We start from the raw sequence: 24,266 nt of genomic DNA on the forward strand, positions 1-24,266 counted from the left end.
GACGCAGGGCTGATGGTTCATCCCACCATGCTTCCTGGAGCTGTGAGCATTATGCTGAGAGGCACGGGTATTGTCAGAGTCAGAATGCCACTAAAAATGAGGCTTCCCTTGTCAACACCACCATGTTAGAGAATGCAAAATCTTCACAACCCAGGAGACAATATTGCCCTTGTCCTCTTTTTCTCCAAGAAGGCAGTAAACTACAAGTGCCAGAGGATGTAATCCAAGTGCTAATAAATTATTGATGTCTCTCTTCAGCTTTTTACTTACTAAAAGAATATCAAAGCTCATTTTATGAATGGTCCAGACAGATTCTCTTTTGGTATGCCCACAATCTAATTCACAAATATTACACTAAGCACTAATATTGAAGCAATGCAGTGTTCTCCCTTTACAGGCTTTGCAAAGGCTAATAGATGTTTTAAATTATATCGGCTCATAAACAGGTACAGTGAGGGAAATGCCACTTGTGATTCCAGTAAATATTTAAATTCATAATTTCAGAAAGGAAAGAGCTTGTTATTAACTAGAGATACACCTCTTTTTTTTTTTTTTTTTTTCTTTTTTTTCTTTTTTTTCCCCTACATTAAGGGCTGATTAAAATCCTGTTGAAACAAGTGGGCTTGCTCCTTAGGGATAGGCTGTCTCGTTCTTTGGCAGCTCACACAAGTGGTAGGACAGCATGACTTATTTTATATTTAGCAATAGCTCCTCTCTTCCAATATGCCTATTTGCATAAGTCAACTTAGAAACCATCTGTATTGGAAATACTCTTCCCATTCCTGTTCACTTTGGGGCAGCATGTGGCAGTTTGTTAACAGTATATATTAATTTATGCTGTTTCTTGGAGCAGCAGAGAAGTGATTTGAAGATGCCAGTGCAATTTTCCTAGTAGGAATCTCCCCCAGACAGAAGGCTTAATGTTTCTCTTTCATTAAAGTGCTCTGTGACTTTTGATGGCCGTGAGCACTCATGATCCCCATAGCTGTCTCATTTTTAAGACAGGCAGCAAGCTCCTGTGTATACCTCATATCAGACCTTCGCAAATTTAGCCCAAATAGTGTGTCTCATTAAAGAGCGGAACAAAATTCTGCCTGTTAAATTTGTGCTGTGTCCTAGCCAAGCTCAGAGGAAAGATGAGTGGCGTTTCGGCAGAGGCACACTCGGAGTGCCATTCACACCAACATGGACTGCAGTTCCTGACTGCACCAGTTCCTTGGTGCTCTGAATAGGGGAGGCAGCACCACAAACATGCATTGTCTCTGTTCTCTGCTTGCCATTTAGAGAGAGTGAGTGACCAGGCACAAAGCCCAGAAAAAGGAGCTGATTTTTACAATATGGTCTACATATTTTGCAAGCCAGCCTGCAAACTGCTCATCATATTTTTTTGTAATATATATATAAATATTCATAATTAATCCATGTTAAAATAGAGGAAAAAGCTTCTAAAGAACAAAAATAGCCTCTTCAGGCAGCTTACACCAGTGACACTGATCCTCTGCATTTCTGAAATTAAAAAAATGAGCTTTGCACGGCTTTTCCAGTACTTTCTGGAATTCCTTTTTTTTCTTTTTTCGCCTGTTTCTTCAGGTTGTGAAAGTTGATAACGGAGATTGATGCACTGAATCTGGAGCCACAGAGGTGGAAATAACAGCACCGAGTGATAGATGACATTTCTAAATCTTCAATCTCAGGGCTAGCAACCTTCGTTATCCCTTCTCTGGGTCTGCCTCATCTTCAGGCTTTTTCCCATGATTTTCAGGTGCCACCAGGATGCTGACAGTATGTCAGGTAGAAAGATGTACAAACCTTTGCCTTTTGGATCAAAACCCTGTGCTCAGCTGGGGGTACATCACTTCAAGAAATGTCTTCTTCTCTTAAAGGTGGAAGGGCTGGAAAGCCAGTCCCTGAGACTGCTTGCAGACCTGAGCACCAGACAGGATTGGTTTAGATTAAATAAATCACAGGTTATTCAACATCAAAAGCAGAGTGTCTGCGGAAATGAAAATAAATTAAAAACCATCCTGAAGCTGTTCAGGCTGCCGCAAAGCCCAGTGGGTATTAGATGTATTTATTAAACAGAGGTGACTGTTTGGCATGGGTTGACAGACAGACCTGAGCTCTGCCAGGTCTTTGTTTTCTGTCCTTGTGTGACTCAGCTTTTAAATCTGATGCTCTTACTCCTGGTCTGTTTGGCTGGGCTGCTGACACCTCCCTCCACAGTGTCTCCCTGCTCTCTGTAACAGCTGAGTCCCTGACTTCAGAGAACTGCTCACCCCTGTCACCTTATGAAATAGGGATGCCCTTCCTTGCTGCCTCACAGCACGATGAACCCCATTTTTGCTTCTTCCCATCATTGCTGCTGGTGCCTTTGACAGGTGCTGTGTAACAGTCCCTACCAGGAGAATTTGGCACCCATGTAACACTGGGTACAGATACCTCCAGGGACAGTTCTCTGGCTTGGCACATTTCCCCTCTAACCGCAGTGCTCCATCAGCACTGCCACCATTTTTACAGTGTGTGTGATGTCACTGAAAGCAACCACACAAACGCACAAGCTGACCAAGCAGACCGGGATTTTCATTTCTCTCTTCCCCTATAGGTCTTGCCGGGTAAGGCAGGGGCACTCGTTACACATTCTCTGATGCTCCTTCCCGCACCGCAGATGTGATCCACTCCCTGCCGTCTGCTGGCCAACTTAGCCCTGAGAGACTGTTCCCCGTTGTGCCACTTACGGAAATGAAGCAAGGTATTTTAAACGTGCGTTTTCTTGTGGTTTAGAAAACCTGCACTGTACTGCCTAGCACCGTGTGCTTCCTGCAGTTCCTCTCCAGGGCTGACGGAAGCAAAAGCCAGACTACTTTGCACATACATGCTGGATGCAGCAGAACAAATGCAACTCCTGGCAGAAGGAGGTGAGCTCAGGGGAGGAAAAGTCCCATGTGGCTGCAGTTATGGTGGCAGTGCACGTGCTGCAATGTGTTCAAAAGGTACAGAAGCCAAAGGGAGGCTGCCAAGTGTCTCTCATTGGTGTCCTTCACCTCCAAAGCCAGGAGGGTTGCTCCCTCTGGAATCAGCCAAGAGTCATCCCATGCAATCAGTGTCCTGAAATCCAGATTTAGCAGACACAACAAATCTAGAAAATCCCAGCTTTGGGGCTTTTCTCTCTGTATGTTCACACACATGGGCCGGGCAACCCACTGCCCAAAAGGCCCCCCCCAGCCAACCTCACATGCAGCCTTTGTGCTGGAGCAGAGTTGTGCGGAGCAGCACGCCTGATAAGCTGCAAGCATGTTGTGGCAGGAGTTGAGGTGTGAATATTAAAGCTAAGGTTGATGCTTCAAGTCTGCTCACTTGCCTGCTTGCAAGATTTTACGAAGCATTTAAAATACATACTGCTGTAGGGCACGGAGAGAGAAACAAATCAAATGAGATGAGCCTCACAAGGCAAAGAGTGTAATGAAACATGAAGCAAACATGCAGAGATAAGATGGTGCAGTACACCAGTCCTGGATGCAGGACAGCGGATAATGCCTGGATGTGCTGGGCGCAGGCAGGAGGAGGGAATGCTGACAGTGCAGGGGTTTGCAGGAGGCTGCTTGGGGGGGAACCTGTGCTGGATGGATGAACCCGCAAGGAAGGCTGAGGCAGAGGGGAGGGAGGAAGGGACAGGAGAAGCGGGGTTCCTCCATTTCCACTGTCGCAGGCATCGCGGCAGAAATTCTCCGAGGGTACACGTGTGTGAGAGGGCTGGGGTAGCCCCAGGACTCGCTCCCGTTGCTGGTCTCAGCGGACGGGAGAGGAGCGGGTCTTCTCGAGAAGTTTGGCCGTCCGGTGCCAGGGGCAGCCTTCCTCCTCCTCCTCCCCCTCGTCCTGCCGCCTCGTCCAGCCGCGCGGTGCCGCCGCCAGCCCGGGAGGGGTGCGGGCTTCGGGAGAGGCGGTCGGGGGCTACGGTCGGGCGGCGGAGGCGTGAAGCCGCGCCGAGCATCCCAGGGGCGGGGGCAGCTCGCTCCAGGAGGGGGGCGGGAAGGAGCCCCCGGTGCGGGAAGGACTCACCCCGCGGCTCTCAGCCTTCCGCAGAGGCTCTCCGGGAGCCGCCGGGCGCTCGCTGCCCACCTGGGGGGGCCGTGAGCGGCTGGGGCACCCCCCCTCCGCCTCGCCTTTCTCTCCTCCCCTCCGCCGCCTCCCTCCCTCTCTCCCTGCCCGCCTGCCTGGGATGGTGGAAGGAGCCGGGCAGACCCGGCGGGGCGGCCCTGGGCGCGGGGGGCGGCTCGGGGGCCCGGAGCCCCCGCCGCCGGTGATGGCCAAGGATGTCCTCGGAGGGGGAAGCCGAGGCGGCTGCTGAGAGCGGGCCGGGCAGCAGCCCCGCGCCGGGGCCGGCCGCCGCCGAGCGGGAGGAGGTGAGCGGCGGCAGGGGCAGCCGCCCCGGCCCAGGGGGGGCTCGGGAGGCAAAAGGGGAGATGGGCGTGGGGAAGGGGCCGGCGAGCCCCTCGCCGGGCAGCGGGAGCGGGTGGCCGAGGAGGGGATCCGCAGAGCGGGGGAAGCCGGCGAGGCAGCCGCGGCCCCCGCAGCCCGGCCGGGACCTGCAGCCGCGCCGCGGGGGCGGCCGCCAGCAGCCGCCGGTAGGGAGCCGAGAGCGGGGCAGTGCGGAGCGGAGCGGGGCTCTGCGCGGTGCGGAGCGGACCTCAGCGCGGTGCCCGCCGCGCCCTGCAGTGCCGGGGGTGCCGGCGGGAGCGGGCGGAGTCCCCAGTGGCCAGGTGCTGGGGGCGCCGGGCTCGGCTCAACCCGGCCGGGCGGGGAGCCCCTCTGCGGTCCTTCCCCGGTGCCGCTTGCCGCCCCGCTGAGCATCTCCGTGCCGGGAGGATGCGGCATGGAGCAACGGGGTCTGTCGGGTGGAAGTTTGTCTCCAAGAACGCCTTGGGCTTTGTCCTAGGGGTGCCTACCGTTTCACGAGGGTTTCTGAGATGGTTAAGGGAACTGCGGCTCTCAGGCACTGGCGTGAGTTGCGGGAGGGGCAGGATGAGTGCACAAATGGGTTTGTAGCCTGGAGCTGGGTGGCGTTCAGGTGTTTGGGCCAAAAGACTGAGGTCATCCCTCCCATTTTCCCGTGGGGTCTAGGTTCTACCGATGCTTAATTTGCAGTAGAAAACGCTGTAGCACATATGGCTAAATGTATTTCTTTGCATCATCTGTGAAGCCCTTACTGTGGCCTTGAAGATCATAGGCAGGGGATGACGGATGTGTCTGAGCACTGACACAACAAATACTGAGCCACAAGGCACCAGCCAGACAGCTGCAGGGCTGTGCAGCAGCCGATGACAATATGCTCACAGCCCTGTATATCCAGGACAGCCAGTTATCTGGTGTTCACAGTGCCTGAGATTTCCCTCTGCACCTCATGCAGTCTTTGCTCCCAACTGTTCTGACAGGTCTGCCACTTAGACTTCCTAATCCATGTACAAATCATGGAAGTGGTTGAACTTTCTTCATGACATAGAGATAACAACAAATGTAGACACTTACAGGGATGCAAGGAGCAGCCTTCAAGCAGTCAGAGAAGTGAAAACAAACCTTGAACATTTCTGTGGGCAATTGGTCAACTTAAAGCTTTTGCTAATGGGTCCCATGGCTTGTCAACAGTCTCATGATCCTGTAGTTGAAATAAAGTTGGCTCAGCAAAGCCTGCATGAAACTGCAAGATGCTTAGGTTAAACTACAGTTCTTAAAGTACCTAGAGTAGAAAATTGACTTTTCAGCTTAGGCTGAAAAAAACTGTCTTCTGTGGGTGAAAATGAGGGTTTTCACCTGTCCAATTGTTTTATAAACACCTGCGACACAGCTCACTGCTAAGAGCTGTTACTGGGTCCAGGATACAGCTGCTGTTCTGACAGCCGAGCTCCCCAGTGTAATTACAGCCCCGCAGAAGATCAATAGATGGTTAATGCTGAAAGGGATTTTTTGATTTATTTGGCCTACAACCATGAGCTACAGAAGATTTTCCAATATATTAAGTCCACCATAAAAAATATCTAAGTCATTTCTAGACATGAGAGCACTTGATCTTTCTGCTAAGCACATTATATCTCACTTCAGTCATCCTCCTCTCTGTTTTTCTTCTGTTCCAGCACAAACATTTGCACATGAATCTATATCTGAAATGCCTGTAACAGTGATGTCTTAACCCTGCAGTCCTTCTTCCTTGGTCTTTTCCTCTTGCTTCTTCCATCCCAGTGTAAATAGTCCTTTTTGCTTGGATCTGCAGTTGTACTGAAATGTCCTGTATTAAGCAGGCGTTTAATGGGCTTCTCTATGACTCTCATCATTTATGGATTTCCCTTGGATCAAATACATAGACTTAAATCTTAACAATGGTTTTAAATTGGCTTTATTTGGGGGTAAATCAGTGTGAGATAAAATCCTCAGTGACTAACGGAGAATGTGTCTGAAGTCCAAGCTGTTGTTCTTGAAAACAGCACAAATGAGGATGCTGCTGCGGAGCAGAAAGAAGAGAGCCTGCTTGGTCCCCAGCTGCAGCATGGATCCAGTTCTTCCAAGGGCCGCTTGGGTTTACAGCTGTTGTTGCTGAATGTCAGAGCAAGCTCTCAGATTACCTGCCACTACTCAGATGTTTTGTGGTTTGTTAGTTTTTTTTTTTTGGGGTGGTTTGTTGGTTTGGATTTTTTTTTGTTGATATTTCTTTTTCTTCCTATTGAAATATCAATTTTTTGAGCTGAATGACCTGAAATTGTCGTGGTTTCAGTGGTGGTGTTGGATTTTTCAATCCCATTAATTCTTGTGCATTCACTCTTGAAGGGAAGGAATAGAAGGGCCTTATTTTTCTAAACATTTCAGCAGTTATTGTTGTTGACGGTTTTTCTGATAGATTCTCCTTTACTTTCTTCCCCTCTGCTCTGTACTGCCCTGGTTAAGCTGTGGGCTGGCTGTCTTTCTGGTCTTACTTGTTATTGTGACAGCCTACACCTACACTGAAGACTTGATGGTGGCTTTTCTGCATTTTTTTCCAATTAAGAAATGGTCTTAAATGTTTACATTTTTAAAACTTAGCTGGTTTTTGGGTTTTTTTTGAGGAAAATAAACCTAGTGAGTACAAATGTCATTTATTTGCTACCAAAGCCAAGTAATCACTCAAGAAAGCTGAAGGCAGCAGCCACTTGACATTTTGAATTACGTATTTGTCTTGTTTGTATTGGCAGAGTCAAACAGCAGTTGTCCATGACTGGTTTTATCTTGTCTTCCATATTTAAGAACTCTAATTGGGCATGACATAGTGCAATCGGTTGGCCTGTTTAAATAAAAGAGAGAAAACCTCCTGGGTAGATGTTCCTGAAACCAGTGGTCATCAGCCCACTGATACTCTTGGAAATGCTGTGCAAGAGAGAGACCACGTAAACTGTCTCAGCTGCCTCTTGCTGCCAATGCTAAGTGGAGCAGAAACATGTTTCCAAAATGCTGTTTGTGGCCACAGCAGCACCAAGGAGTGCAACAAATTCAGAAAACACATGTATGGCTTGGCTTGTTTGCAGGCTACAGCTTTGTAGACCGTCAGGTCAAAAGATAGCTGCGTCCTTTCTGCCACTGGATAGTCACTTGCTACTTGGGGCTTAGTCTGTATTTAGCCCTCCAGCTTTTTATCTCTATTCCCCTATGTAAATATTAAACAGATTTATTTTATTCAGGCTTATTCTATGGCACTGAAAACATCAGCCAAAAATCCTTTCATAACTTAGATCAGATAGCTTTCTATTGTCCCCATCTTTGTGGACAGTTTCTCTCCTCTCTCACCAGCAGATCCTCATGCTCTGACAAAGCTTTTCCTCCACAGATCCACAGGAATCTCTTGGCTCCTTACTGTCTCTGTGTCTGCCTCCTCCTCCTGCAAGGGTTTGCTGTTTCACTGTGGCTTCTGGGCCAACCAGGTACAGGGGGTGGAGAGGAAGGAGGGCACAGGGGTTGTGATGGAGATTAGTGTTGGTCCCTGCCACCACTTCCAAGCAGAAAGTCAGGGGGGACCTTTGAGTACCAGTTCTCAGAGAAAGGCTATTTGCTTGCTAAATCTCTCTCCCAAAAGCAGCACTGACCCTGCCTTCTGGCTAAAGGGAGAACATGAAACACACACACTAACATATATATACACATATATGAAATGTGAAGTGCTTTTCCTTCCCCTAAGTTCTTCTGAATTTCTTGCGTAAGACCTGCTCGAGCAACATCCTGAATAATAGCTTCTGGTTGGCCTGGTGGACAGCTGTCACCATCCAGAGCAAATATGATTGACCTAAGAGATGTTATTCACATGGAGTACAATATTGCCCCTCTCGAGTGAGAGTCAAACAGGTAAAGTCATTTTCTACCCCTCCTGCAGGGAGGGGGGTTTCAGCAGGCAGAAACCAAAAAGGTCTCCTTATTTCTTGATGCAAACAGTGTCTCTCCTAAAGACAAGAGAACAATTCCAACAATAGTTGCATCAGAGGAACAGCAAAGCACTTTTTTCATGACCCTGCAGTTCCAGGAAATATTTGCATTGCAGATCCTGTCAAAAGAAAATCCGTGCTGAGACATCACATCTTCTGCTTTTGTTCTTTCCTTTGCCCCACTTTATCTTCTGTTCACGTGCTTGTTCTTGGTGTTCAGAAGTTGTCTCTCTTTTCTGTACTTTGCACGAAAAGCTGCTGAGAGTTTAAAGAAATAGATAGGAAACCTCAGACAGATGTGTTTGAGCTCTGAACAGCATCTTGGGCTCTGGCTGTGATGGTTTCTGAGGGCACTGGCCTCTCTGACAGAGTGCTCCCTTGGAGCTCCATCACTAGAGAGTCATAAGGACAGTTGGCAAGCAGCTGTTAAGTGCATCAATGGGAAAAGGAGAGAACAGGTGGTAGGTCCCATGCAGGTGTCATTTCTAATGCTGTGCCCTCGAGAAGACAGATGGTCAGTTGATACCAGTAGAAAGCAAGGGGTCTGCACACTGCTTTGAAACTCCAAATATGCTTCTTGTTCTCTCTTTCTCACTTCAGACATCGTAGAAGATAATAGTCAACCAGAAGGGAAGGGTGGGTACCAAGTCTCCCTTTCACTCAAGTGAAAGCCATTGCAGGGATGAAGCAAGAGGAATCTTCTTCCTGTGAACACAGCGTGGGATTTCTTCTCAACTCTTCTTACACTGTGGAGTTGAAATAAAGTAGCTTAAATTATTGCTGGTGATCAGAAGATTAAAAACAGCAAAATGTCCCAAAGTGGTCCATAGTCATTGGGGGCTTTTTCTAGGTGTGTCCTGACATATGGTAGTGAGTAAGCACCTAACCCTGCGCTGTTGAGCTGCCAGCCCTGCAAGCCATTGAGTTGTTCCAGTGACACCGTTGTGGCACTAGAGATAAGGCTCTGTTTGATTTTTCACTTATAGCAGTTCTAGTTTTCAGAAAAGCACAGCTAAGTAGTCAATTAGTTTTTAAATTCTAATCATGGAAAATATAGTTCACTGAAGAGTTCACTGAAGAATATAATCATTCATCTGGCTCCTCTGAGTCTCAGAACTACAAAGTTAAAATTAGCACATCATGAAACATCATTGAGGTCACAGTTCTCATAGCAGGGGGCTAACTAACCAAAAGCCAAATGCTCAAGTCACCTTTGCTGCGGTGTAAGATGAGACAATCCCCACAATGCTGCTGGTAGCAGAACTGCCCATGTTGGGCTCTATCTGAACTGCATCTCATCCCAAGACACCAAATTAAGGAAAAGAAGTTCCTGCATAGGAGTTTATGCTTTCTGCTCTTCCCCCATGCATCCTAGCCTTGGAAGAGCTACCATATGCCACAGGCAAGACCCACTGCAACCTTAACTCTGCCCCAGCAGAAGGGGCATCCTCAGCCCCCGAGATGCAGTGGGAGATTTTGCAGAAGCAGGCAGGACAGATGGTGAGTGGGAAGGCTGGAGAAGCATGGCTGCGTGGCGTCAGGCTGGTAGCCTTCCCTCAGCAGAGCTAAGCTTGGGAAGTGGTGTCTGGCATACCTGGCAGCCCTTCTCATGTGCTGTGTCAATGCCTGGGAGAGAATGGAGGGGATTATACCTCACAAGGTGATGAAGTTTGCAGCTTCTTTGACTCTACATTGGGTGCATAATGTACAGGGAGTGCCAGCTGACATGTAGCATTCTTTCTGTGCTGATTGATATATTGTACATCCCGGTTCAGTTTTCACCTGCTTTATTGTCATATGTTATTGCAGAGTGTGCACCTGAGAGGGAAAAGAGAAGTATGAGAGAGAAAGGAGTGATACTCATCACAGATCCTCTTTTCTCACTGCTGGGATGCTACGTCATCTTAACAGGAGAACCATTATTAAAAAGTCTCACAATGCTGAGGTTCCAGCTGTGTTCAAAATAGTACAGAGATAGAGAAAGGCATTCTGTGAATCTGACAGACCAGTGTTGGATGTTACTGCAAGGAATTCTTAGCCGCAGCCTGAGCCCAATGCCATGATGCTGGGAAGTCTTCTACTGTAGTATGGTTAGCTGGCTCCAAATAGAAAGTCACACACAGGAGACAGGAAGGGTGGAAATTGAGAGGCCAAATCACAGATACATTTTGTTCTGTTTTACCAGTGGTTACCACTTAGATAAAAGCACACCACTGCAAAAATAATGATGATGATGATGATGATGATAATAATAATAATAATAATAATATATAAAATAAACTTTGTAGTTCTGGATCAGGCTTGGTTCACAGTTCACTTTGAAAGACTTCTCTTGAGTTCATTGGAACTTGGATCAGTTCCAGATCACATTTCTTCTGAGCACTTACAAGATTTTTCTATCCTCCATTCAAAGCTCAGGGTGTTCCTTTAGAGTAAGCAAAGATTAAACTGCATTATTAATAATGAATAACTTTTCTAATTTGCAAAGTCTGTCTAAACAGAGGCATTAGACAACTAGACTGCCAACAGTCAGTGAGAAGCTGACAAGATGGTGTACATGGATTCCTGTCAGATCCATCCAGGAGATGTCAGCCACATGGAACCCCCCCATTTCCACTATCCCTGTTTCCAGGCTGAAGCACCAGGAGATGGTCTCTTGTTTTCTCTTGGCTGGTGGGCCTTTCCTTGCCATCACTTGCCCCCCTTGCTCTCATGGATGTGGTGCATGACAGAGTGAGTTCCTGGAGTCCTGCCGCTGTCTCATAGTGTGGCCTCTCAAAGGTCACTCCTTCATTTTCTCTCTCTAAGACAGTAGCTGCAGGATTACCTCAGATGTGGTTCTGCTTGCCCATGGATAGCTTCTCCAAGCCAAGCAGGAGAAAGTAGAGTCACCAGTAGAGGTAGCATCCCAGCAGTCTCACTTGTAAGCATCACAGCAGGCCTTGCTTGGCTGGAGCCATCCAGCACTCAGCATGAAGCAGGTTACTGGGCTGGCACTGACAGTAGCAGCATGTCACGAGGAACCAACCTGGACTACAGCATGCCAGCTATTGCAGGTCAGTGCATGACGAAACACACTTTGGATGGAGCAAAAACACAGTCAGGGAAGCCTGTCAACAAGGGTCTCATGCCATCGTCTCTACATCTATCACTTGGGTTGCACGGTGCACAGCTGCTATAACCTCCCTCCTCACTATGTGGGACTGGTGTCTTTCCAGCCCTGGTCTGAGCAGATGATTTGGCAGAAGTCAGGACTTTCTGCCTTCTGAACTTTCCCTCCACGCTGAATGAGTGTCTGTCTCTTGACATGATGACTGATGAAGTGTAAGTTCAGCTCTGACCTAAGGGGACATTTCCTTCCCCATCCTAAAGCTCTGTACCCATCTGTGAACCTTGTACCAGTAATATTTACCATGTGTCTACTGGGAACTGTTGCTATCCAAGGGAGATGTACAGGGAATTTGGCTTTGTGTCACTACTGTCAAAAGCCAGCAGTAGCAACATCAGCACTCTGGAGAAAAAAGGGGTTCTTTTGTAGTGTAGTATTTTGTAAGCTGGTAAAAAACTGTTGTTTTTTAGCCCTGATTTCTGTTTTGCAAATGGTGACCGTTCTGTTGCTAGGATTCCTTTGTGCCAAAAACATACCTGCACAGCTTCCCTTGCAACAGCATGTGTGTGCTTCACCAATGGAGGTGACTGGGCACAACTGCTTCACATCCCTCAACTTCCTTACATTTTAGCAAGCATATTTCCCATCCTGTCATAATGTGTGCCTACATACTGTCTGCCTACAAACATCTTTTCTTTTCTGGGATTTCCTTTATTTCTGCTTGAAGAACTGTTAAGTATTAGAGTACTGGAAGCTCCTTCTGTCCTGACCTCTGCTTTCTTCTTCTGATGGTATCTTAAGTCCTCGAATACACAAGGATGAAAGGTGTGAAGTAAAAGGCTGCCTTTGTGCTGTACCTCAAGGGGGTCCTATCAGCTGGCATCCAGGTGGATCAGCAAGATGTGCCATTTCATAGTTTGTCTTGTCTGATTATAGTCTCTGCCGAGAACAGAATTGAATGCTTCCATTCTGTGCACCTTACCAGCCTGAGACCTCCCCCTTATAGCTCCAGTGAAGGAGGGATGAGATTAAATCTCCACAGGGCTTTAAACAACCAGAAACCCAGCAATGCTGGCTCACCACAGGAGTGCAGCTGCCAGAGCAAATGCCTTTCTATTGGTGATGCTACTGACTTGTGTGCCATGCACACAGGTTATTCCTTTTAAACCAAGTCAAAGAGCATCTCTGCTTGGAAGTAGTGTGACAGCCTCTGCCTGCATGAGGTTTTCATTCTTGCAGGAGCTTAATGGCAAAGGAGCAAACGACGTGTTCAAAACATGCAGCTACAACTGTACCATATCCTCAAGGACCAAAAGTAAATTCTCTTTGATGCTTAATGTTTTTCTCCAATGCTTTCTTTCCCTTATATTTCCTATCCCCTCCATGCTGGCAGCCATGCTGAGAGCACTTTCTATTGGCTCAGCATGTGCTGGGGGTAATGGGCTTCTTGCAGTTTAAGATGGATGGAGGAAGGATTTTATTTCAGGCTCCCCAGGAGAGGATTTATGAGATGGTTGTTGTAATATCTCCTTTTTCCCTCACCAGGCCTTATTACTGATGCCCCGTGCGGTGCCCAGATTGGGTCACATAATGGAGGAGCTCTTCAACCCATCATACACCAGCATCTGGGTTAGCATAGCCCTGCAGGCTCCTTCCTCTTTGTACTAATGAACATCTCACATAGGAGTTCATTTGGCCCTGTGAGGCAGGAAGAATTGTACTCTTAATCTTCTCCTGTGGTTGTCTTTTCTGTAGTCACCTCAGCCTCTTTGGGCCAGCTTTTCACCACGATCACCTCAGGACTTGCAAGGTGATATCTGCACCCACATCTATGTTGTCTTCTATGGGAATGCAGATGGAGATCTCCTTGCCCTCATTGCATCATCCTGTCTTAGTGCACAAATGGTGAAGCTGTTCTCTTAGAACACCCGAGGCTGGTCCTGGTGTCAGAGATCTCCTCAGTTATCCTCAATAGCACAAGTGAGGATTCACCTCAGCAAAGTTTTGGTGCGCCTCTCTGTGTTATGTTCTGCCATGTCCATCAGGAACATTTTCTACTGCTCTCCCCTGATTAACATGGAAGAAGACGTAGATAAAAAATCTGCTTACATCCAGTCTGGTCACAACACCAATGTGTGATTTGTAGTTATTGATTGTTCTTTACCTTTCATTTATCACACTGGGATATGTTCATCAGAAGTATAAATCCACAAAAGCAAATTAAATTGTGGCTGGCATTAATTTTTCCCCAATTTTTGGTTCTTTCTTCTCTGCTTCTATTTCTCTTCTTCTAGCCCTGTGCCAGTGTTTCTTCCATGTAATTTCCCATGGACAGGAAGACTGTTTGCAAATTAAAACAGGAAGAAAAAAAAAAGACAAGACTGACTCGTTGCTCACGTGAGCAATCCCAAGCTGTGAGGTCACTTTGCTGTTGAAGACAGTGATAAGGTCACCCTGCAGTGCTGCAGCCAGCTCTGGGAGGTGAGCAGAAGCACGCTGTGATGCCAGGCTTTGCCGCGCATCTCTGCTTGCTGAGGCATGACCACAGCATCACCACTGCAGCACGGTGTCACCACTGCGGGACTCTCTGCCCCCTCTTAGCACATCTTTATTCCATTGTAGAGCAGACAGGGCTGTAGATCTGATTTTTTTTTAGAGAAGTTCCCAGCAGAAAGAGAGTATCTGGTGAGGAGGAGCTTCTTTCAGACTGTAGATGGGCTGAGAGGATTGCTGGCTCAGTGGGTCCCTCAGTGCTGACAGGGTCACTCCTTTCCTATATCAATCCTTGCTCAGTTCTTTTCCTGGGCTGGCAGATCCCCATCCTCACCTGCTGCCTCCCTTTCCCTGCCTCGGTGACATCTGCATTGGTGACATCTGCATTGGTGACATCTGCATTCAGAGCATCTCTAGGCTATCCTCGCCTCTCTTCCACCTCTTCACCCCCCCCTTCCTGTATTTCCCACTCATTTCTCTATTTCCATTCAGGCCACGTCCTCACTACCCTCTGTTTTCTCTTATTCTTTCATTTTAGACATGATAGCATTTTGCTTCAGCAAAATTGAAGCTCTTGAGGTCAGCCACCAAGGGCAAACATGTTCACACATGGGGTTTCAAAGGACAGGAAACGCTTTTGGCATGATTTCCCTGAAGGAGAATTTGAATGCTTTTGAAATCGGGGAACTCAGATATCTGACTGCAAACCAGACACAGGCAGTCGAACTTGGACCCCAAACTGTCCACAAAACAAGCATTAGAATAAATTCATGCTGTTGCAGCACATTTTCTGCTTATCCAGCTCTTGCTGGAGTTTTCAAGGAGACTGAAGCACTGAATCTGACAGAAGAGGAAAAAGCCATTTTGTCATTAGAAGCTACAGAGAAGTAGTAAACATCCGGCAAAATTATATATAAATTTTTTAAAGGCTAACTGCAAAACAGTTTCATCAGCTTCCTTTGAACTTCACAGGTTATTTCTCTCCTTCTATAAGGGTCAGTTTGGCAGCTTTTGGTTCAAATTTGGTACAGCAGTCCTAATTAGGAGAGTGCAAAACCAGAGGTTTGTAATTGTCAACACAACCACTTGTGTGCTGTGAGTGGCAAAGAAAAGGAAGTAACACTTTGAACCCACACCGCCATGCACCCACTTTTGAAGTAAAATGCAACTACTGATTAATAGTGTATGACAACAAGCTAGGTAATGATGTGCTCTGCTGAAGCTTTGGCAGGGTTTGACTGAGCATCGAGAGCTGCACATGGAATTGCCCCTGGCAGTAGCACTGGAAGTGTGAGAAGCACCTCAGTGCACACACAGCACCCACGGCCTTGTGCTGATGACTGATGTTTGGGTTTATGAAGACAATTGCCCTGTATAAGTTAATGGGATATTAGCCGTTAGATTGGCAGAGTTATAGAGAAATAATTGCTAGATTTGACACTATCCACTGTATTTAAGCATAAAATCACTGCTGATAACGTATACAATTGACACAAAGATGACGAGGCTGGTCTGTAACAATGAGCACAGTCCTACAGAGAGATCTGCTTCATTTGATAATTTCATTATTCAATTCAAAGCCAAATCTGAAGTTACACATTTCAGGGTGGAGAGTGCATCCTGTCCTTTTACCTGTCCTTGAAATAGCATCTCAAAAAATACCTAGGAGCAAAGTGGGTGAACGCTTGAATATACACTCCCAAGCCAAAATCTCCTAATACAACTCTTGGAGATTTTTAAAAAAGGTAAAGTGTGTGGAAATTGGGGGTGATTTTATGGTTGAGTACAATGCTGGTGAAATGAGTGCTGAAATCCTGCACTTGCAGGATGCACATTAAGAAGGATCTAAAGGTGAGAGAGAAAAAGAAGAGCTCCAAAGAGAGCTGGGGAAAAACAAAGAAAAAAGCCGTGCAGTGAAGGACTTTGAGACCTTGACCCATTTATTTTGGAAAAAGAAAGCCAAGAGGTGTCATAATTAGAATGGAGAGGCACCTTCAGAGAAAGAAGGCAGCAGTATGAAGAGTCTTTCATTACATTCAGAATGGGAATCCCTGCTGCCATCAATGGGGGCTAAAGTGAGAGAAAATTACAATGGCAGTGAAATTCAATCATCAAACAAATTGCAGAAGGGGTTGTAAGTTCTTAATTTGCTTTTGTCGGTAAAGGAAGTTTTTATGCAAGATGAGCTTTTACCAACTACCAGTCATTGGGCTATACATAGGACTGTAGCATAACACTGCATTGCCTGTGAAGTATACGAGTGAGAGAGAGAAGATGTAGTGTCTCCTAGTCTTAAGATGTAAATGCAGTTTGACTCATAACAAGTTGATAGGAGAAATTCCTACTGCTACCTGGGAGTACTAAAGAACTACTGTATTGTAACTATCCCTGCCATCACCTAGTGCAGCCATGTGGTCAGCTGGTGAATCCAGCTATCAGAGATGCTGATGTCCAAAGGTCAGCAAAGCAGCCCCCACTGGCAAAACTGAGGCACTAGACGTTCAAGGTAGGCACCTAAAAACCTGAGCTGATGGAAGCTGTCTAGGCTTCTAGCATCCCTTCCATCTCCTCTAACCAGTGGATGCTCACAAAGGGGAGCAAGGATGCCTGCCTCGACCCACACCCCAGTACATAAGAACCCATCAAGAGGAAGAAACCCAGGGACATAAGTCATGCAGAAGCATGTTATTACAGTTCAAATGTGCCTTTAAAGGAGATACTGTGGCATGGTGGGGCAGTTTTTAATGTCTTGCCTACTTGGTCACCCTCAATGCAGTTGCTTGTAAGCTTACTTAGGATGGTTGTCAGTTACAGTCTAGCTGAGCATATTTTCATGTTGGTGGCTCACAAGTTGTCCAGGGATGAAACCCTGCCCACCCACTCCTCCAGCCCCTGGCCATGCTCTGCTCCAGCTGCTAAGTGCAAGGCCACACTTTCTCCTCCTGCTTTCTCCCCACCCCTTTACATTAGGCAAGATTAACAGCCCAAATCTACATGCTATTACAATGCAAAGTAATTTTTAATGATTTTAATGACTGCTGCTGTACCCAGAAGCCGATCTGGCTGCTGCAGAGCTGGGACAAGTGTGGGTTTGGTGTGCCGGTTCCACACCGGTCCCTTCATGCTGGCGTTTGATCTTGGGTATCTGCCATCTGAGGGTGGCTTTGAAGGCAATTGCTGTTTCAGCCACTGCCAGTGTGCTTTCTCATTTGCCAACTAAGTTCTGCACAAAAGTTCCTTGAAGGAGAAATAACCAAAATGTTGCCAGCCTGGAAACTCCTGTCTGCTGCAGGTGTCGGTTGAATTTCCAGTTCTCTGTGAGCAGCTAGGGCTTTCGAGACTATTTTCCAGCATCTACAGCAACTAATTAAATAGCATCTATCATTTGGTGTCTTGGAAGATTTCATATCACCAGACAACAAACAGAGCTCAGGAGAACATGGAGCTCCCTCTCCATTTTGAGTAGGGCACAGACCCAATGCTCTGCCTGAGATTTTTTTGGAAAGGACCGGTCAAAAAGCCCCAGTACAAAGGCAGGATGGGACCAAGGGCAGCTCAGGGGAGGGCTGCCCCAACTTTTCATGTTTTGGGCTCAAATCTGTGAGTTCTAGTTTGCAAACAAGGTTTCTGAGTTTTTGCCTGTTATGGGACAGTCTCTGCTTGCCTCTGGCTGTAGAGCTTGCTGTCCTCAATTTCTTCAGTTACATTTGTCTTCTAATATATTCCAGGGGGTTAGGGTTTTGCCCCACATCAAACTGACACAGCAGCTGCAGCATTCCTCAGAGAACACAGCTTTCATTCACTGTCTGGCCAAAGTTATCATGGAAATTGTTAGTTTCCTTAAGCATTTATTGTAGTTGTCCCAAAATACAGGCTTACCCTGTTCTGATCTGAAACACTGTGCTTGGAAAGGAGAAAATTCCGCATAGTACCACAGACACCATGTTTGCAAGAAGTTGGTATGTTAATTAATAAAGTCTGGGAGCCACTGGCTTAGCATACTAATGAATTTGTTATGCAAAGATAGATGGAAAGATACATTTCGTTATTAGACTTTTGAATGTGTAATGCTTTTATTGTAATTATTTGTTGCATTTCCTGTCTTTCTTATGAACACACTGTTATTATTTCTAACACTATAGTCGAGTTAGATAATTGTTTCAGCAAAGGGAAGGAGAAATAACGAGATATAAGCCAGAGGAACATAGTCAAGACTTGAAATGAGAGGGACAGCCAGTGGGGTAGACCCTAGAGGAGATATCCTTTTGTAACTGAGGACCTGCAGAGAATAAGATCTAGTCAGCAGCAAAGAAGAGCCTTTTTCCCAAATTGTTCTGAACACGAAGGTTGGGCTGAACTGACTGATAGGTGTGTGTAAATCTGAGAGGTCTGGCAGTAGGCACTATGGCTGCATGTTCTCACTAATGCCAGGAGAGAAGTTGCATTTCTTACAAGCTACAGTGAAATCAGTGAAGGTAACCCATCTCAGGAAGATCCATCCCTCTCTGCACAGGGGGCTGATGGCCATTTTTGAGGTGACTCCACAGAGCAAGCCTTGGAGCAGCCGCCAGCCCAGCTCTGATCGAGACTGGTAAGACCAGAGTCACCCTCTTCCCCAAAGTGGGGGTGGCATTTTGTGCGGCTAAGCACATAAAAAAGCATCTGCCAGCTCTCAGACTCCAGTAGGGCCACTGATAACCCTAACCAGCAGGGCTGGTTGAATCAGTCCTTGGGTAGGAGCCAAGCTGTGGGTTGCAAGTTGGACCACAGAGCTTCAGAGATCAGAGAAGTTATTAGTCAAAGGGAAGCAAGATAAAGGAAAGGAGAAGATTGCAGTGCCTTTGGCAAATAGTGCCTTAACTGAAACAGGACAGCCTTCACATGGCTGCATGCAGGGCCAGGCTGTTGGGGTTCCTGATGTATTTAAGCACATACTTTACATTACAACTGGCTACTAGACATCCTTAGATGGGTCCATAGGGAGAAGCCTACATTGATCAGGAATGGCACTGGGACAAGATCAAATTTTTTGTGACTGGATGTAGACTCAAGAATTCACCCTGCAAAACTGCCATAAGTAGTGACTGCCTAAAGCCACTTCCTCACTTTCCTTGAGCCTTCCTGCAAAAAAGTTAGGGAAAACAGCCTTATTCCTTCTTATACTGAAGTCTTTTTTCTTCCCTGCTTGCAGCAAAGGCATATAACCTGCTTTGTTCCTCTGCATCCATTTTGTTAGTCACAAGAATACAGTCCAAAATAATTATTCTTCATTTTGACACACAAATATACATAAAAGGCTTGGGATAAGAATAGAAATCTTTATAGGCTCCTTCTAGATGCATCAGGAAGAATCAGGAGCCAAATTCTGCCCTTCCTTGCTGCAGATGAATGCTGTCGCTCCCTAAAATAAATAAAATTGCTCTGCACTTGCACAATGTCAGATTAGAAGCTAAGAAATCAAAACCTAACCCTGTGAAGTCTAGTTTGGCAATGCTCACAGCAAGCCATAAAAACCTCTATAGTTACTCAGAAGTGGCTCTCTGTTCCAGAAAAAAAAAAAAAAAAAAAAAAAAAAAAAGCAGTATTAAATCTGATCTGATAGCCCTGCAAGGTTAGGTGCCAATGCCTCCATCTCATTGAGAAAACAGTAAACTCTTTCTAGTGGTGCTGTGCTACTATTTTCTGAGTCATAAGATGCTGGTCCTTAAAATCTTGGGTGATTCAAGCTTGCTTACAGAATCCTAACTGCTCTGCGTTTAGGAAAAGCTATACTAGGGGAGAACCTTATCCCAGTAAAAAAAGAGAAGACATTTCCCAAACCTAGCATCTGCTGGCATCTGTGAAGTAGTTTGATGCATTAGAGGTGGTCCCCTGGGAGAAGGAGTCGTTGCATGCTTCTATTTTTGCATGAAATCAGGCTCAGCAGAGGGCATGATGATGCACAAATATCAGCATGTCATGCTGTCTTTTTCTCAGACTTAAGGAGAGGCAAAGGACGGCAGTGACGAGAAGGATGAGTTTAGCTCTACACATTACCTACTGGGTGAGCAGGGGGTCTCATGTCACATGCTTTCTACAGACCAGCTGCTGCCAGCCAAGGGCATAACCTGTGCTGCTACTGCTCTTTGCAGAGAGACAACTCTGCTTCCGCTAGCTGCTTGGCTGGATTTCGTGCCTTTTATTATAGCCCAACATAGCATGACAACGCAGTTGATTCACTGCAGCATCACAGGGGTAAAACCACAACCACTCCATCTTGGTGAGCATAGCAGGAATACAAGAATGCAAACTCCCTCTCCACTCCCAGCCTGACTTTTGTGACTTCAAAGAGAAGGATATGCTATATTTTAAACGTTTACTCACAGACCCTTAGCCCCAGTGGTTGAACCTTTCGGTTATTTTAGGTAGGAACTTGTCTTCTAACCAGCCTGAAGCTATGTGCACCATGCTGTAATCCTGACAATTTTTTCAAATAAATGTGCTCGAATCTGGTAATTTTCCTGATGGCTCACCTCCAAGAGAATGGTGTCAATCACCCAGTAGGTTTCAGGGCTGGGGCTGAGTCAGCTCTGACTCAGTCAGTAGCTCCAGCTTTGCCAGGCACTGGAGCTCTGCGTTGGTGTAATCCATTGGGCTGTGGCCCCACAAAGGACACTGTTCCCCAAGTCTGCAGCAGCATAGTATGAGGGGGAAACCCACAGCCCTGCTCCAAAACCTTCTTGGCCCTGTAGTAAGGTGTGTAGATGGGGATGGGTGCTGGCTCCTTGCAGGGTGCAGAATCTGAGGACCCATCTCACCCTCATCAGGATGCCCATCTGACCTGAATGTGGGCATTGCCATATGAAGGACTTCCTTCCTGGGAGCTGGAGGAAGCAAAGAAGTGGTTTTGTCCACAGACCTCTGTCCTGTCACAAATTTTCTGGCAAAATAGTTAATATTCCCATTTCTATGAAGTAGGGTGGTGTCCCCATCCTCAGGCAGTCAAGAGCAAACCCAGTCTGGAAAGCAAAAGGCACCATATGTACTATGTAAAGCAGTGCGACTGACAGGTTCCTCTCTTTGTCTTTCTCCCTTTATCCTTGGTGGTGTGATTTGAAGCAACGCCCTGTGAAGCAATCCCTGAGTGCCTGCATGTGCAGAGAGTCACACTGGAAATGCCTCCTCCTCTCTATCCTCATGTATGGTTGCCTGGGAGCAGTGGCCTGGTGTCAGCTGGCCCGAGTCACCAAGCTCAGCTTCGACAGCTCCTTCAAGGGCAAGTCCATGATCTACCATGACAGTCCCTGCTCAGATGGCTATGTCTACATCCCGCTGGCCTTCCTTTCCATGCTGTATGTGGTGTACCTGGTGGAGTGCTGGCACTGCCACGTCAAGAGAGAGCTGCAGTACAAGGCTGATGTGGACAGTGTCTATGAATGTATCAACCGCATGCAGCAAGCCACTCCGTGCATCTGGTGGAAGGCCATCAGCTACCACTTTGTACGGCGAACCCGGCAGGTAACACGGTACCGCAATGGTGATGCCTATACAACCACCCAAGTCTACCACGAGAGGGTCAACACTCATGTGGCCGAAGCTGAGTTTGACTACTCTCACTGTGGATATAAGGACATCTCCAAAGAGCTCCTGGGCCTGGAGAGCTACACAGCCACCAAGCTGAGGTTCACCAAATGCTTCAGCTTTGCCAACATCGAGTCTGAGAACTCTTACCTGACACAAAGGGCTCACTTCTTCACAGAAATAGAGGGGCTGGATGACTACATGGAGGTAAGGGAAGGCATGCAGCTCAAAAATGTGGACTTCAAAGAGCTCATGATGGCCTACGGGGACCCAGATCATCTCCCATGGTATGTGTCTCACTATGCTTTCTGGGTGGCAGCCATCCTGATGATCTCGTGGCCTCTCAGGGTACTCATAGAGTATCGGACTGCATACGTCCACTACCACGTGGAGAAGCTTCTGGGCCTGGAATACACAGCACCCGCCACGACGGAGGAGCCCCTCTACCGTTACCGCATGCCCCGGGATGCCACGCAGGACAGCACAGAGCTGGAGTGGCACATCTGCACCAACCGGCAGCTGATCCCCAGCTACTCGGAGGCCATGCTAATGGACCTGGCCGACTCCCCAGCGTACAACAGCTACACAGTGTGTCGGTACAGTGAGGTGGCCCACGGCTGTGAGCGCTGCAACCGTGCCTCCAGCACCTCCTCCATCTTCTCACGCCATGCTTTCCACAGCTGCAGTGGCAACTCCCGTCTGTCCCTCAACACCAGCCGCTTCTCCCTCTGCCGCGTCCATGGCTCCCACAGGACAGGCCTCTGGCGGAGCCGCAGCAGCAGCATTGCTGACCGGGGCTGCCATGATGAGCAATGCTGCTCCTACTCCAGCCAGCTGGCTGTCAACGAGAACCCCCCTACCTACCACGACGCCCGCTTCTTCCCTGTCTTGATCGTGCATAGGCCAGAAGGGCACGATGGACAGCCCTTCTATGTCAGACGCTCCTCCTGTTTAGAAACATCTCTGTGATGGGCTCTCATGCTTTCTCAGCTCTTCAGCTCTGGAACAGCTTCACTGCTGTGCTTGCAGAGACACCACCAGCCTGCAAGTGTCAGTCAGCAGGACGAGCTTTCAGTTCTTCTTGGCATTGCATGAGGATATGGTCGCCCTGCCAAGTGGCCCACCTCATTTCTAAAGCTTCTCTCCCTCCTCCTATTCATCTCCATGTTTATTTTTCCCCTTCTTTTCACTCTTTTACTCCTCACTGTTTCTTTGTTTCTTGAGTCTCTGCTTCTCCTCCTATCCCACTCTTTCTTTTACATTTCAGTCAGTATTTGAAAGCTGTTTCCATGAGAGGATTTAAAAAGCCTGTGTTTTGCAATGCATTTGCCCTGCAAGGTAGGAAACTCAAGCGACAGCAAGGCCAAGCAAGATACTGAAAGGCCTGCAGCCAGTCAGTGTCAAGTCAGAAAGAGAATTCAATTCTGCAGGCTCTAAGTCACCTGTTGCAAACCTCAAACAAGGCTTTTAAAAAAATTATTTCTGCCAGTCTTTTTGCCTCTTCTTTCATTTATTGTCTCTGTTTTTATACTTCCTCTTCTCTCCCTATTCTCATCTTCCTTCTTTGTTTTTGTTTCTCTGCTTTCCAATTTCTCATTGCACCTTTCTGGGGTTTTGTCAGTGAGGGTATGTTTCAGCCCATAATTGTCTTTTGTTGCCCCAAAACAAGGTATTTGTAGCACAGATTTCAGTGTCCACTGACACAGGAAATGTCCCTGAGAAGTGCTGAGGACATTCACCGCAGAGTAGTGATACACAAACAAAGCAAAAAGCATGCCTTTTGCTAACCATGCCCTGCCTGGTCTGCAGTAGATACTGCTGCATTTCCAGATGTAGTTAACCTCCTTCAGCTCCACCAGTGTTAGCAATCATCAAGAGCCGTAATGTAGATCAGTGCCCTGCTAGTGCCACTATTTTTAAGACTGTAGATCTGGTTTGTGGTTATTTCATTCCTACCACTTGCTTGGAGCTGCAGGGACTGGCAAGGAGGAGAGACGTCAGGGAGGAAAAGGTGTTAATCCACTACAGCCCACTCACTGATGGTCTGAAGGCTTTTCCTGCAAGGCTCCCTGCGAGTGGGTGCAGAGCCTTCAGTAAGGTGTGAGATCAGCCTGGCATTGTCACCAACAGGAGGGGTGGCTGGTGCTTCCAAGAGCCAGGGACCAGCCCGGGGGCTTCTGGCCATGCTCAGGATCCCCAGGGCCTCAACAGGTGCTGAGCAAGCTCTGCAACATTTCATCACGTGGGTAGCTGAGGTGGGCACCAACTTGCAGGAGAACCCAACACAATCTCAGTACAGTAACTACCAAAACCAAGGTGTTGTGCCTCCCTATGGTAGGTAGGTCAGAAGCTGATCCCTCAAAGGGACTAGCAACAAATGCTTCCTCCCGAGTCAGTTCTGTGTGTATCTGTGTAATATGAGATTTGTAAAGTCTGATTAGTATGTGTAGATTATATGTAACTGCATATGGTGATTTCTTATGGCATTGACTGTTGCACTATGTTAAATACATTTTGTTTTGGTTTGATGACTGTTTTGATGCACTGTTTATTTCAACTCTGGAAGCAGAGACATTGCTTTCACATGGGCAGTACCTGGCTAACACACTGCGGAGGATGGCACCATCAGGAGGGTTGTTTAAATTTGTATGAGCCAATCTTTTTTAAAGTAA

The 24,266-nt window shown here is 47.2% G+C and overlaps 1 protein-coding gene across 1 annotated transcript; it reads left to right on the top strand.

The window, feature by feature from the left end:
• The first annotated feature begins 4,310 nt into the window (after nt 1–4,310).
• Nucleotides 4,311–22,786, top strand: LOC122175067 (transmembrane protein 151B-like). The gene is made up of 2 exons (XM_042862467.1): nt 4,311–4,622; nt 21,133–22,786. Exons 1-2 carry the CDS (start codon nt 4,311–4,313, stop codon nt 22,561–22,563), a joined length of 1,743 nt encoding a protein of 580 aa, XP_042718401.1. The 3' UTR covers nt 22,564–22,786.
• Nucleotides 22,787–24,266: the final 1,480 nt, after the last annotated feature.

Source organism: Lagopus leucura, unplaced genomic scaffold, assembly GCF_019238085.1.
Source record: "Lagopus leucura isolate 7727_CA_CO unplaced genomic scaffold, USGS_WTPT01 Super-Scaffold_1, whole genome shotgun sequence".
Classification (NCBI taxonomy): domain Eukaryota; kingdom Metazoa; phylum Chordata; class Aves; order Galliformes; family Phasianidae; genus Lagopus; species Lagopus leucura.